Source organism: Mirounga leonina, unplaced genomic scaffold, assembly GCF_011800145.1.
Source record: "Mirounga leonina isolate KUSES-001 unplaced genomic scaffold, KU_Mleo_1.0 Mir_82, whole genome shotgun sequence".
NCBI lineage: Eukaryota > Metazoa > Chordata > Mammalia > Carnivora > Phocidae > Mirounga > Mirounga leonina.
Window position 1 is genome coordinate 28,045,937 of NW_023270825.1, and position 13,997 is coordinate 28,059,933.

The 13,997-nt window shown below is 38.1% G+C and overlaps 1 protein-coding gene across 3 annotated transcripts in view; it reads right to left on the bottom strand.

The window, feature by feature from the left end:
• The window catches only part of RBM25 (RNA binding motif protein 25), a 58,342-nt gene that overhangs the window by 18,502 nt on the left and 25,843 nt on the right, over positions 1-13,997 (bottom strand). For all 3 annotated transcript variants that reach the window (XM_034992946.1, XM_034992944.1, XM_034992945.1), the window contains 4 exons: positions 10,905-11,065; positions 3,675-3,860; positions 2,064-2,117; positions 1,736-1,819 (listed from right to left, as the gene is read on the bottom strand). In XM_034992946.1, the coding sequence (XP_034848837.1) occupies positions 1,736-1,819; positions 2,064-2,117; positions 3,675-3,860; positions 10,905-11,065 (485 nt within the window). The remainder of the gene's footprint in view (positions 1-1,735; positions 1,820-2,063; positions 2,118-3,674; positions 3,861-10,904; positions 11,066-13,997) is intronic.

Genomic DNA, 13,997 nt, shown 5'->3' on the forward strand with positions numbered 1-13,997 from the left:
GATGGACACCTACATACATATGTATATTTTAAGACAAAACTAGAGATAAAGAAAATGAAGTGAGTCTAAAAAGATGTAAGAAAGTAATGAAATAATGAAGAGGAAAGGACAGAAAAAAAAATCATAAATCTTACCTTATTCTCTCTTCAGACTCGTCCGTGCTGTAAATGGACGCCCCCTGCCACGCTGATACCCTGACAGTCCGTGGTTATTTAATAAACTCATACCAAAACATGCAAAGGTTCACTGAGCTCATTTTTTGTTACTAGAGTTTCAAATGTTCCCTTTAACCATACCACCCAACAAAAAGAACTGTTTTTCATTTTCATTTTTATCTTTTTTTAAAGTACATTTTGGAGAAAACATTTCCCCCCCATAGTGAAGTAAGTCTAAGGCAGTCAAAATGCCTGACAGCTTCTCAAACTCTGAAGCACTTATCTTTTGAATTAATTTTTTTAAAACACAATTTTCTCATACTTTACCAATGACGTGACAGGGTTTAACAAATAACAACAAGGGGGTAAACCACACACACAACTGTATACCATTTTCAAGCTTACTCAGACCCTGAATTTGAGTATTGAACCTAACCAAAAGTATTCCTTGAAAATCACTTCCCACAGACTACCTTTTAAACTCAAAATTAATTTGGCAAAATTATATTTGTGCTTTTAGACATACTTAATTCCTGAAAAAGCACTGTGTATGTGAGCTACGGCTGGGCATCTGGATAGTAAGTGTTCAGCAGCAGTGATTCAATGGCACTGTCACCTTGGGATTTTGAAAGCAATAAGAAAAAGTAAGATTGAATAAAAGAAAAAGTGAACACTTAACATTTCACTGAGTTGAAGATCACTCAGTCTTTAGGGTAAAAACCAGTACCATCTTATCTCTAACATCAAAATACATTTCATGCAGTGTTTGCATTTTACCGTCCATAAGCATCACCTTAAACACCAGCGAACATTCACAGATGCACTGTCATGAGAGAAGCTTTCAATAGGCAAAACTCGTGAGTGGGATTTACTATGCACAAATACCCATTTCCAAGCCAGTTACCCCTTTGCATATTTTTCTGAGGGGGCATCCATAAATATAATAAAAAACAGAAGCTCATACTTACATCCTATTCCTTGTTACTTTCCAAGCTGAGAGTTTCATCTTGCATTAGTCACCATATGATCTCTATCATAATGGTGGGGGTCAATGAATAGATTAGCTTTATGGGAATTTACAGTTCTTCCATGCATCTAAAATTTGGTAAGTCTGGTAACCACTGACCTACTTTTTAAAATCTCCCCCTCTCAACTTAAATCTACACAAATATATATCTTATATTTTAATCTCAGCTCTAAAGAAACGATTTTCGTAAGATTAAGTTAAATAACTGCCCCAAGAAATACACTACAGTGTAGGTTATCCTGGTGCCCCACTGAATCTAATTTAAATCTGACCTTGATGTTTATGTTAAAATCTAAAAATAAAATTAGCTTTTATAAAAGTGAGATGACTGCAGAGTAGTCAGTAACTGAAAAAACTAAGTACAATATGTCCAGGACCACTTTAATATGGTATTGTTCTTCTGTTTCTTTGTCTCTATCTAAATATTAATTAACCTATAAAAAGCACTTAAAATTATTTTCTAATGTAAGGTTGATTTTTTTCTTTTTGTCTGTTTGCTTTGGGTTCTGTAAAAAGTCTAGATTGGTATCAAGTAAAAAAACAAGAATACTACCTTGTGTGTGTCTCTGAATTTGCTGATCTCTCGGGATATCAGATCTCTTTTGTCTTCTTCCATTTCTATAGCATTTATATCCTCCTAAAAAAGACAGGAGGGACAGGAGAGAATGCATTAAAAATTAATCTACATCAATACAAAGATACTAGAATTCAAAGATATTCTGTACCATCTTACAAAAAAGATAGAAGTAAATAAAACAGAATTTATATAGTAAAAAAAACTAGTGATCTAAGTTAAATAGTGAGAAATCAGATGAACAAGAATCACAAGTCTGGCCATTAGCAATAAATAGTTATTGTCAATGCCTATAATGTAAACGAACCTTAGTGATGAGTGGGTAAGGGATCAGTGGGGCCACTGGAAATCTGCGGAAAATCTGCGGAAAAATCCACAAAGATTAAAAAAAGAGCAAGAGTTTTCATTACTCTGCACAACAATTTGCTGTATGTTTATACTGTAAGCAATGTAAGATTTCTGTGACATTTTCTTGATTTCAAATGACTTAATAAAAAAGATTTCACTCACTCTCTTTAACCCCTCCTGTCACCCACCACCTCCTCACCCTCCAACTCCCCCAGGCAACGGAATAAGGAAAGTCTCACACTAGCAGGACTTTTTCCTTCATCCCCTGGAAACAATCATACCAACAAAATTTACCCATAACTCCTGCCATCGAGCAGGATCTCTTTGATCCTCTCCTCCAAACCCATATCAAACAAATATTCTAACTATTTTTTCCTTTCCCATTAATGCCGCAGAGGAAGAACAAGCTCTACAAACCTCAATTACCCTATACCTGATGGACTACCAATTCCCATTCCCAATGACTTGCATTTCACTAGACAGGTTTTTATGACCATATGAGGAAAAACAAGCCAAGTAATAAAAACGTATTTGGCCACAAAGCAAATTGAAGATGGCCTAATAAGGCACTCAAATTCAAAATAAAATGAACCGTAACTACCCAATGATATTAAAAACCATAGTACATGTTTCACAGTACTTTTTCACGGCATATACAATCCACGCACACAACATACTCCCAATATTTTTAAGAGTACTCCCCGGATTTTCCTCTAAATTTATCCAAAAGAAATGAGTGTAAAAAAACAAACATTTTTGGGGCATCTGGGTAGCACAGTCGGTTAAGCACCTGAATCTTGGTTTCAGCTCAGGTCATGATCTCATGGTCGTAAGATCGAGCCCTGCATTGGGCTCCAAGCTCAGTGCGGAGCCTGCTTCAGATTCTCTCTCCCTCTGCCTCTCCTGCTCATGCTCTCTCTCTCTCTCTCAAATAAACAAATAAATCTTAAAAAAATTTTTTTTCTTTTAACCTGGACACCCTACTATTTAATTAGCTTAGGCTGGCAAAGACTGATAATATAATACACTGGGGAGGAGTGTTTCATCTTCTCCTATTCTTTCACCACCCTCCAATTAGAAATACAACTGCATTACTGTCCACAGAGGGAATGAGATGTGGTTTAGAAGAAAAAGGTGGCAAAAATTAAAGAATGGGTGAAAATATTCAGTGAAGGATAGCTGGTGTCCTGGTTGGAGCAGAGATAGTACAATATCAGGGAGTAAGGCAAAAACAAAGCCAGCCCCTTCATGGCCAAAAAAACAAAAACAAAAAGACTTCCTTTGTCCCTTAATATCGGCATCTACTTCATGAGTCCCGGGTTTTTTCCTTATGTAATTTGAATCCAAAGATAAACACAAGTATCCATGCCAGTGCATTTCAAACATATAAAACAAATATTTTGGTGAAAAAAAATTAGTGAGTTACTTGATAAAACATGGTCAAATTAGGCTTAGCAGTTAAACCTTAGTAATTTTCCCCTTGAAAGTTGCAATGCAATGAAAGCACAAGAGTGACACCATAAAAAGTAAACCGTAGAAATGACTACTGTCAGAAATCAGTAACACATACGTCCTCCTTCTTCTCCTTCTTCTTCTTCCTGGGATGAGAGTCAGATTCTTGTGAGGGGGCATTGAGCTCACTGGAGTATTCTCGTATTAAAACTTCAATGGCCCCTTTGATCATCTGATCTCTTCTCTTTGTTTCTTCATCTAAGGCTTCTTCATCATCATTAGTGACAGTTTCTGGCCTCGCATTCTTTAAAAAAAAAAAAATCAAGGCAAGTTCAGGGAAGTGAAGAGGAAAAAAAATCAAAAAAAAAAATCATTCTAAAACAAGTTAGTACACAAAACAAAACAAACATGTTTTCTCTAAAACATCTGTGCAGTCCTATTAAATGCAGACTTGGTTTTGTTCTTAACTTCACAAAACTAAATTTCATTTCATTTACTGATTTTTCTTAGACACTGATACTTTATCATTTTCCTTTTTTCCTTTAATAGCTAATACTCTGACCCCTAACCAGTTACAGGGAGATTAAACCACAGTACTAACATACTACACAACACATCTGCCAAGTTTTCAGTTTTTCAGATTGTCTTCCTCAAATACTTCCACAAACTAATGTTTACTAAAATTTTTTTTTAAGATTTTATTTATTTGACAGAGAGAGAGACAGTGAGAGATTCTGGGAAAACAAGCAGGGGGAGTGGGAGAGAGAGAAGCAGGCTCTCCGCCGAGCAGGAAACCCGATGCGGGGCTGGATCCCAGAACCCTGGGATCATGACCTGAGCCATAGGCAGAAGCTTAACGACTGAGCCACCCAGGCGCCCCTAATGTTTACTAAATTAACCAAAACACAGTTATGGGGCGCCTACGTGGCTCAGTCTTTAAGTGTCTACCTTGGCTTAGGTCGTGATCCCAGGGTCCTGGGATCCAGCCCCGAATCAGGCTCCCTGGGGGAGGCTGCTTCTCCCTCTCCCACTCCCCCCTGCTTGTGTTCCCTCTCTTGCTTTGTCTCTGTCAAATAAATAAAAGCTTCTAAAAAAAAAAAAAAAAATAGTTGAAAACTTCATTATGTGCAAAAAGCAAAATACAACTGTATGTATACTGTGAGAGCCACCATTTAAAATAAACAAAAGTATGTGTAGGTTAAACGAATGAAAAAACACAAGGCAGCTATATACAACAAAACGCAAGCATCAAAAAACAAAAAGGCGGGCGCCTGGGTGGCTCAGTTGGTTGAGCGACTGCCTTCGGCTCAGGTCATGATCCTGGAGTCCCTGGATCGAGTCCCGCATCGGGCTCCCTGCTCGGCGGGGAGTCTGCTTCTCCCTCTGACCCTCCTCCTTCTCATGCTCTCTGTCTCTCATTCTCTCTCTCTCAAATAAATAAATAAAATCTTTAAAAAAAAACAAAAAACAAAAACAAAAAGGCAAGCATCAGACCTGCGCCAGGGACTGAAACAATGACATCTTTTTCCTCCTCTGCTTCCTATAATATGGTAATACCACTTACAAAAACCATATACTTATACACTAAGAAGGAACCAACTCTAAATACTGCACAAATCTTTCTCCCATGACTTGCACATTTAACTTGCACGTTATAAAAAATAACAACACAAAATTCATGCTGTAATGCTTCTCACAAATAAGTAACTATCTGTAGGACTTTATTATTTTTTAAAAGACTAACCTAATTGTATTGACGCAAAAAAAAAATTACTGACTTCTAATGTACCACTATTCTTCTTCCTTTTATCTTAGATTTACTTTAAGGCCCTTGGTTAAGGAATTAATCCAATTCAAACTACACAATTTAGAGAATGACCTCAAAACTCTGTTACTCTCAACCAGTCTTTTCTTAAAAGTAGAAAAGATGGGAAAGTAGGACAAGCAACAAGATAAAGATATGTACAAAAATTTTTGTAATTTAGAACTACACACACACACACATCTTAAGACATTTATCAATTTACTTGGTAAACATATGCTGTGTACATTTTCAGATACAAATGAGAACAATGCTCCTCTGCATAAATACTGGCTCTTGGTCACAATGCATGCAACTATTCGAAGTAAGTTCCATACCTTGTGGCTCCTGAATACAACTTAGCAGTGATTTCATATTTCATAATTCATAATTTTATAATTCTGAAAGCTACCTCCAATGGATACTAATTCAACAGGCATTTATTTCTTGATTTGCTCAACAAAATTTTTTTAGTTAAAAAATTTTCTTGGGGGGGGTGCCTGGGTGGCTCAGTCGTTAAGCGTCTGCCTTCAGCTCAGGTCATGATCCCAGGGTCCTGGGATTGAGCCCCACATCGGGCTCCCTGCTCTGCGGGAAGCCTGCTTCTCCCTCTCCCACTCCCCCTGCTTGTGTCCCCTCTCTTGCTGTGTCATTGTCAAATAAATAAAATCTTAAAAAAAAAAAATTTTTCTTGGGGTGCCTGGGTGGCTCAGTCAGTTAAGTGTCTGCCTTCGGCTCAGGCCATGATCTCAGGGTCCTGGGACTGAGCCCTGCATTGGGCTCCCTGCTCAGCGGGGAATCTACTTTTCCCTTTCCCCCTCCCCATCCCCCTCCTCCCCGCTTATGCTCTCTCTGTCAAAGAAGTAAATAAAATCTTTAAAAAAAATTTTTTTTTCTTTTTGAAGTAATCGCTACACCCAACGTGGGCCTCAACCTTACAACCCTGAGATCAAGAGCTGCATGCTCTACTGACTGAGCCAGCCAGGCGCCCCTGGCTCAACAAACTCTTAAGAGCCTACTGTGTGTGCAAGATACTATGCTAGATGCCAAAAATAATTCGATATTGGAAAAAGAAATAACCTTGCCCCTAAGCATTTAGCAAATACGATAAGCAGTTATGCTACAGATAACTTCAAGTCATAATGTATATTATAAAACTAACTACTCTGAGTTCCTTACTTTCTCAAACCTACCTCTTCATCCAGTCTTTTTTTTTCTTAAAGTAGGCTCCACGCTGGGCATAGAGCCCAAAGTGGGGCCTGAACTCACATCCTTGAGATCAAGAGTTGGACATTTAACCAACTGACCTACCCAGGCACCCCTTTATTCAATCTTCTTCTGCCAACTTTCTACCTGGTATCTTGGATAAAGACAAGAAGCTTTACCCAAGGACTGTAAATACCTGTTAAAATTATTTACCAACAACACTGTAAACTGTAATCGTGGTGATGTGTTTTTACTTTAAATCCGTAATATATCCCAAGAAGGTCTTTGTGCAGCTTTAAAATCCCTTCAGTAATACTATGCTTCTCCACAGGTTTTAAATGAAAGAATTAACCTGACACTAACTTGCCACTAAAACTGTAGGTCCTAAGATATACATGGGCCATTCCAACCCACACCCTCAGGTATTGATACCTCAATTCTTTATTATGAAAATATACTTTATGAGAGAGCATCGAATCTGTCTTTCCCATACATGCTAAATTCCTTTCCATGAACCCTCAACATCTCGGTGCTTTTCTAAGCATAAAGACAGAAGTGGGGTGGGGTGCCTGGGTGGCTCAGTCAGTTAAGTGTCTGCCTTCGGCTTAGGTCATGATCCCAGGGTCCTTGGATGGAGCCCTGGTCATCGGGGAGTCTGCTTCTCCTCCTGCCCCTCCCCCACCAACTGTGAACACGTGCGTGAGCTCTAATAAATAAAATCTTTAAAAGCAAACAAAAAAAGATAAAAGTGGGGTTATATAAATCTGAAGGTCTAGTCATTTTAAAATACTCATAAGCCCCCAAAGTCCCTACCACCACCATCCTAAATCAAATTTAACTGCTTCTCAGCCTTTTGGCTAAGATCAAGTGTAAATTTAAGTATTAATATAGCTAGTCTTAGCTAAATTAGAAATACAGCATTTGGAATTCACACCACCTTCTGATGTACATTTTGAGAAGGAAAGCTTATTAGCCCAAATCTCTTCACCAATTGTTAATGTAAGACAACCAAAAATAATCAGATATATTATAAAAGGAAAAGTTTGTGTTTCTTTTTTAGTCAAAGAGAACTACACAACTACTTGTGTTCTTTCTTCTGGCTGGCAGTCAGGAAAATGCCTGACTCAAGTACCACAAGAGCTCCTGATGTCTCTGCTCACATCATCCATCTTAAGTCACTGTTTTCTAGACTTCTCCCAACACTCAACAATCAAGAAGAAAGAACAATAATACGCTCTCGTATTTTACCATCGTGACAAATCTGTCATCTACTCCGCAACAGTTATATTTGCTTAAATTATTTGAAAAAAAAATTTTCATCTGACAGAATTGCTTTTCTTTGTACCAATATTGTTAAGTAAAATGGACACTCCAGCAGACTACGCCATGTCTGTCTTGTGGTTTCAAGTATCTCTGGGCACCACACCAAGTACACCCAGAAGTCAAGTCTGTTAACGTTTTAAATTTCATCTAATCTGAAATAATTGTTCTGTTTTTACTGGAGGTAGCTCCAATTCCATTTTTGAAGATACAAACAGATTTAAATTGAGGTTCCTCTCACTAACAGTGATTACAAATTAAATCAAAGTCACACAATTGTGCATTTCCTTATGTACATATATAGTGAAGTCATTTACTTCATGTTCAGAGTACACTATTTGCAACGTTACAAATCAAACCACCTCACCAGGTGATGATTAAACAATGGGGGCGGGGTGAAGACTCCCAGGGAATTATATAAAAACTATGAAGATATTAATTCCATTTAATTCCGTGCTTTATTTTAAATAATTCAGTTACCACTGCAAGGAAAATCTGAAAAGTCTTTCAGACAGTTGTTTTTCTGATGTGACAGGCAACATTGCTCATTTGAGATACAATTTATATTACAGAGAAATTGCATTTTATTATTTCTTTACAAAGCTAGATAAGGACAGTAAGATCATCAGTTGAGCAATGTAAATGCAACTGTTACTCAATAAAGGATCATTCCATTCTTGCTATGGGCAAGATACTGTCTTAGGTTCTGTGCAGGTACAAGAGCAAGAGACAGTCTGTGAACTTACTGCCCTTTCTATCTTGTAATCAGATATATGGAACTGAAACAGGGTTCAAGGGGTATGAGAGAGAGACAGATACCAACAATTTATGTTACAAAGCACTGACCTAACAGCAATAAAAACCTGGGAACATAAGTGGGAAGAGAGTAATCAATTCTGCCTGAGAGAAATCGAACGGAGGACTGATGAAGGCTATTTGAGTCAAATACATTATAATTACAACTGTATGGATAGAATTGCAACAGGGAGCTTGGATGGGCAACAAGGACATGAGAGGTCAGCAAAGAATGACGGAAGTTTGTAGCGATACATGACTGACACATGCAGAAGGACTAATGAGAGAAACCACAAAGGTAGACCGAACAAGCCTTGAATGCCATGCTAAGACTTAATACGTGCTTCACACTCTAAGAAATTCAAAATCATTAAGGATACATGAGCAGAGGGTTGAAATAATTATACTTGTTTTAGAAATAGTCTATATAGATGAGAGAAAACAAAATACAGAGAATCAGTTAAAATATTATTAAAAGTACAAGATACAAGTTAAAAAAAGCTAATTATAGAATACTTAGAACTCAATCCTGTGTTTATGAAAGAAAAACAATCCATATATTCCGATTAAAAACTATATTCATCCGGGTGCTGGGTGGCTCAGTTAAGTGACTGCCTTCGGCTCAGGTCATGATCCTGGAGTCCCAGGATCAAGTCCCACATAGGGCTCCCTGCTCAGCAGGGAGTCTGCTTCTCCCTCTGACCCTCCCCCCTCTCATGTGCTCTCTCTCTCTCTCATTCTCTCTCTCAAATAAATAAATAAAATCTTAAAAAAACAACTATATTCATCCATATAGAGAAAAATCTCTGGAAGAATACGCAACAAAAACGTCTACAGTGGTTCCTAATGGTGATGGGATTACAGGTGGTACTTAATTTCCTCTTTATAGTTTGCTTTATGAGTTTTTTTTACAAAGAATATACAATGTTTTTGTAAAGGAGGGAGGTGTAATACCAAGAAAGCCATTTCTTTTTTTTTTTTTTAAGATTTTATTTATTTATTTGAGAGAGAGAGAATGAGAGACAGAGAACATGAGAGGGAGGAGGGTCAGAGGGAGAAGCAGACTCCCTGCCGAGCAGGGAGCCCGATGCGGGACTCGATCCAGGGACTCCAGGATCATGACCTGAGCCAAAGGCAGTCGCTTAACCAACTGAGCCACCCAGGCGCCCCAAGAAAGCCATTTCTATTTTTAATGATAATGAAAACCTGAAAGGAACAAAAAGGATTTTTTGTTTTTATAGAGACAAGAAAGTAACAATAAACCTACTTTAAATCCATTCAAGCCTGAGATTCCAAAAGGAAATAGGAAATATACCTAGGTTTTAGCTACTTTTTGTTTTGTTGAAAAGGAGTAATGAATACATAAACAACACAACACATAAAAATCTCCTTTATTTTAGCTTCACTTAATATGGCCACCAACCTGAGGAGAGTAATAAGACTTATTTTCATTTATTTTAGAACCTGTGTACTTTTTTTTTTTTAAAGTAGACTCCATGCCCAGCACTGAGCCCAACATGGGGCTTGAACTCACCACCCTGAGCTCAAGACCTGCGCTGAGATCAAGAGTCAGACGCTCAAGTGACCGAGCCACCCAGGCACCCCAGAACTTGTGTACTTCTAAAAGAGAGGGCAACTAATTAAAATTAATGTGTAGGTTGAAATACATTTTGTTGTACTTACTTACAAAGCTGCCTTAATGAATTAGCTCTGTTTGGAATAGTCTGTACCAGTGTTTTCTCTGGCAAGTTAACCTTGTCCAGACTCCCTCACTCACTACCTTCATCCCAACCTGGAATAAGCAAACCAACAGTCATCCACCCACTGTGGGTAGATAAAAGATTTAAAATAACTATAAACTATAAAAATACCCTCCTGCATTTTAGCCACAAGGACATATTATGATGAGGATGATCTTGTGAAGCCCCATAGCAGATTCACTTAGAAGGAGTATTTACACTGAAAGAGCACAGTTGGCCTAGAAAAGGTAACACTATAGAAACATACCCCATCAGGGGCGCCTGGGTGGCTCAGTCGTTAAGCGTCTGCCTTCGGCTCAGGTCATGATCCCCGGGTCCTGGGATCAAGCCCCACATCGGGCTCCCTGCTCCGTGGGAAGCCTGCTTCTCCCTCTCCCACTCCCCCCCTGCTTGTGTTCCCTCTCTCGCTGTGTCTCTGTCAAATAAATAAATAAAATCTTTAAAAAAAATAAATATATAAACATACCCCATTAGAAGCTTTCTTCTTTGCTTTCCATTCATCTAGTTGTGCCTTTGTCTTTGCATCAACTTTAACAAGGAGCTTCTTTTCTCCAATCTGCAGGTCATGCAATAACCTGAGTGCACGGAGGGTAGACTCGGGTTCCTTATACTCACAGAAGCCGAAGGCTAGAAATGGATGTAAAGAATTAGTGAAATATCAATACAGTGATGAAAACAAAATATTTATGGAAAATTAAAATCATTAGAGACCAAATGTTCTAATACCAGGATTATCATGTTGTCACTTCTCCCTTTCCTTCGATTACCCTTGATGATTTTACTTTTAGCACCCTCAAACCACCAAAAGAAAAAAGAAAACAAGAACGGGAAAGAAAAGAACTCTGATCAGGCAAATTGCTACTTATTACAAGTGCTGATAAAGTACTGAGCAGAACCACAAATTTCATAATTGAAGTCTTTTAATTATTTCCTGAATTCATTCTATCCAAACTTCCTCAGAGCTACCTACAAATAAGTGACAACAGGCTCTTTAAACCTACCACAAGGACTTTCCTTTTTTTAAATAGGATATTTCTCCTGTTTTTGTTTTTTTTTAAAGATTTATTTATTTTAGAGAGCGTATGGGAGAGAGCGTGCATGCACACAAGCACAGGAGGGGCAGAGGAAGAGAGAAGACACTCTCAGGCCAACACCGCACCCCACCCCTGCCCCTGCTCGGCGAGGAGTCCGACACAGAAATCAAGAGTTGGACGCCTTACCAACTGAGCCACCCAGGCACCCCACAAGCACTTTTCAATTCTGAGAAGTTAAACTACAAATGTACTGACCTTTTTATCCTAATAATAAGTTTATTTTTCTGAATCTGTTTAATTTTAACAGCTAGTCTCACCATTATTACCATGCCTTTAAATCAGAGATATTAAAACATACACTTTAAAGGAGTAAAAATTGGGGGCGCCTGGGTGGCTCAGTCGTTAAGCGTCTGCCTTCGGCTCAGGTCATGATCCCAGGGTCCTGGGATCGAGCCCTGCATCGGGCTCCCTGCTCTGCGGGAAGCCTGCCTCTCCCTCTCCCACTCCCCCTGCTTGTGTTCCCTCTCTCGCTGTGTCTCTCTCTGTCAAATAAATAAAAATAAAAATAATAACGGAGTAAAATTTGAAAATTAAAAAAATGAATCCAAATATGTATAGTTAAGGACACAACCACATAGAGAGGAACTATTCAGAGTGATTTTAAAACAGCAAATTTGACCACAGGTTTTTAGTGCGATATAAGATGGACAAAAGACCTGTCAATAAACAAGAAAATTTCTATTATCACATTGCTGATGATAGTGTTGGTATTAGTAGTCTTAAACTGTTGTACATGAAATGTAAGATGAAGCAAGCCAGTAATTACTTAACAGACTATCATCCCGATGTCCTTGAAACTAAGGATTCTCAGTATGGGAGGGAAAAAAAAGAAGATATATTACAGAAAAGGTTAAATAAAACATCCTGAATGTAAACTAATATGCACTAATATGCACTGGAAAAATGTAAAGGCAAAGACTAAACAAGTGTTTTATAAAAAATATTTATTTAAGTAATCTCTACACCCAACATGGGGCTCGAACTCACGGCCCCGAGGTCAAGAGTTTCACAGCCCAAGATCAAGACTTGCACGCTCCTGACTGAGCCAGGCTGGCCCTCCAAGACTAAACAAGTCTTATAATGAGTATATCTAATTCCCAGACTGTGATTTTTAAAGCAATTTCCCACTAAAAAAAAAAACAGAGTTCCTTAAAGAAATGGCTGATCCTAAGTATGGGACAGAAAAACTTCTGGATGAGTTTATAAGATTCCAAATCCCAGATAACATTCCAGACAATAAGGTAGCTATCAAAGGCAGTTAGGCTTGTGTCAAAGCCACTGGAAACCCAATTTGCAGAGAAGATGTAAGACAATTTAAGCTTCACTAGCAATAATGACAATTAATTCTTATTAAATATAACAAATTGAACATATTTCAATCCCTAAGTTCAAAATGGTTTTAAAAAAAGTCACTGCTGGGGCACCTGGGTGGCACAGTCAGTTGAGCATCCGACTCGTTTGATCTCAGCTCAGTCTTGACCTCAGGGTCATGAGTTCAAGCCCTGCACTGGGCTCCACGCTGGGCATGGAGCTTACTTTAAAAAAAAAAAAAAGTTACTGCTAAATGATACTGAGGACATCAACTCATTCTTTTGAAAAATGAAAGAACCACAGCATTTACCCTGTTTTCCTAATACAATTAATTCTAATAAAGAGGATTTGTTCTTCAATGAAAGAATGACAGAATTCTTCAAAATAGACCACCACATTTTGCAACCCTCTAATGAATGAACCAATCCAGGAATAGACAATCAACAGCTGCTACCACAAAAATTTTAAAAATTAAAAAAACAAAACAGTGTCTCATGATGAAGAACAATACCTTTAAAAAATTCATTTTTTTTAAAGATTGTATTTATTTATTTGACAGAAAGATAGACAGTGAAAGAGGGAACACAAGCAGGGGGAGTGGGAGAGGAAGGAGCAGGCTTCCTGACTAGCAGGGAGCCCGACGCAGGGCTCGATCCCAGGACCTCGGGATCATGACCCGAGCCAAAGGCAGAGGCTTAACGACTGAGCCACCCAGGTGCGCTACCTTTAAAAAATTCTTACAAATAAAAAAACAAAAATAACACATGCGAACTCAAATCTGATTGTGTCTCAAGATACAACCAGTTTACATAAAATACAGAGACAGAGAAGCATTGGCACATTATTCTACTGGAGCTGCAATCAGCAAATCTACACTCAAGAAATGCTACTGAGCAATTGAACCAGTTTCTCCCACAAATAATTCCAAGGGAAAAGAGATAGAAGAACTTAAATTATTAAGAGACTTAAAAATATGCCCACCAATTGCAATGTGTGGACTATATATGGATCCTGTATCAACTATTGAAAGAGTTGACATTTGTAACAATTGGACATCAGAAAACTGAATTATGATACTAAGAAAAGGTTAATTTTTGAAGCTTTTATAGCATTTTCAGTATGTTTTTTAAAAAGCTCTTATCTCGGGGGACCTG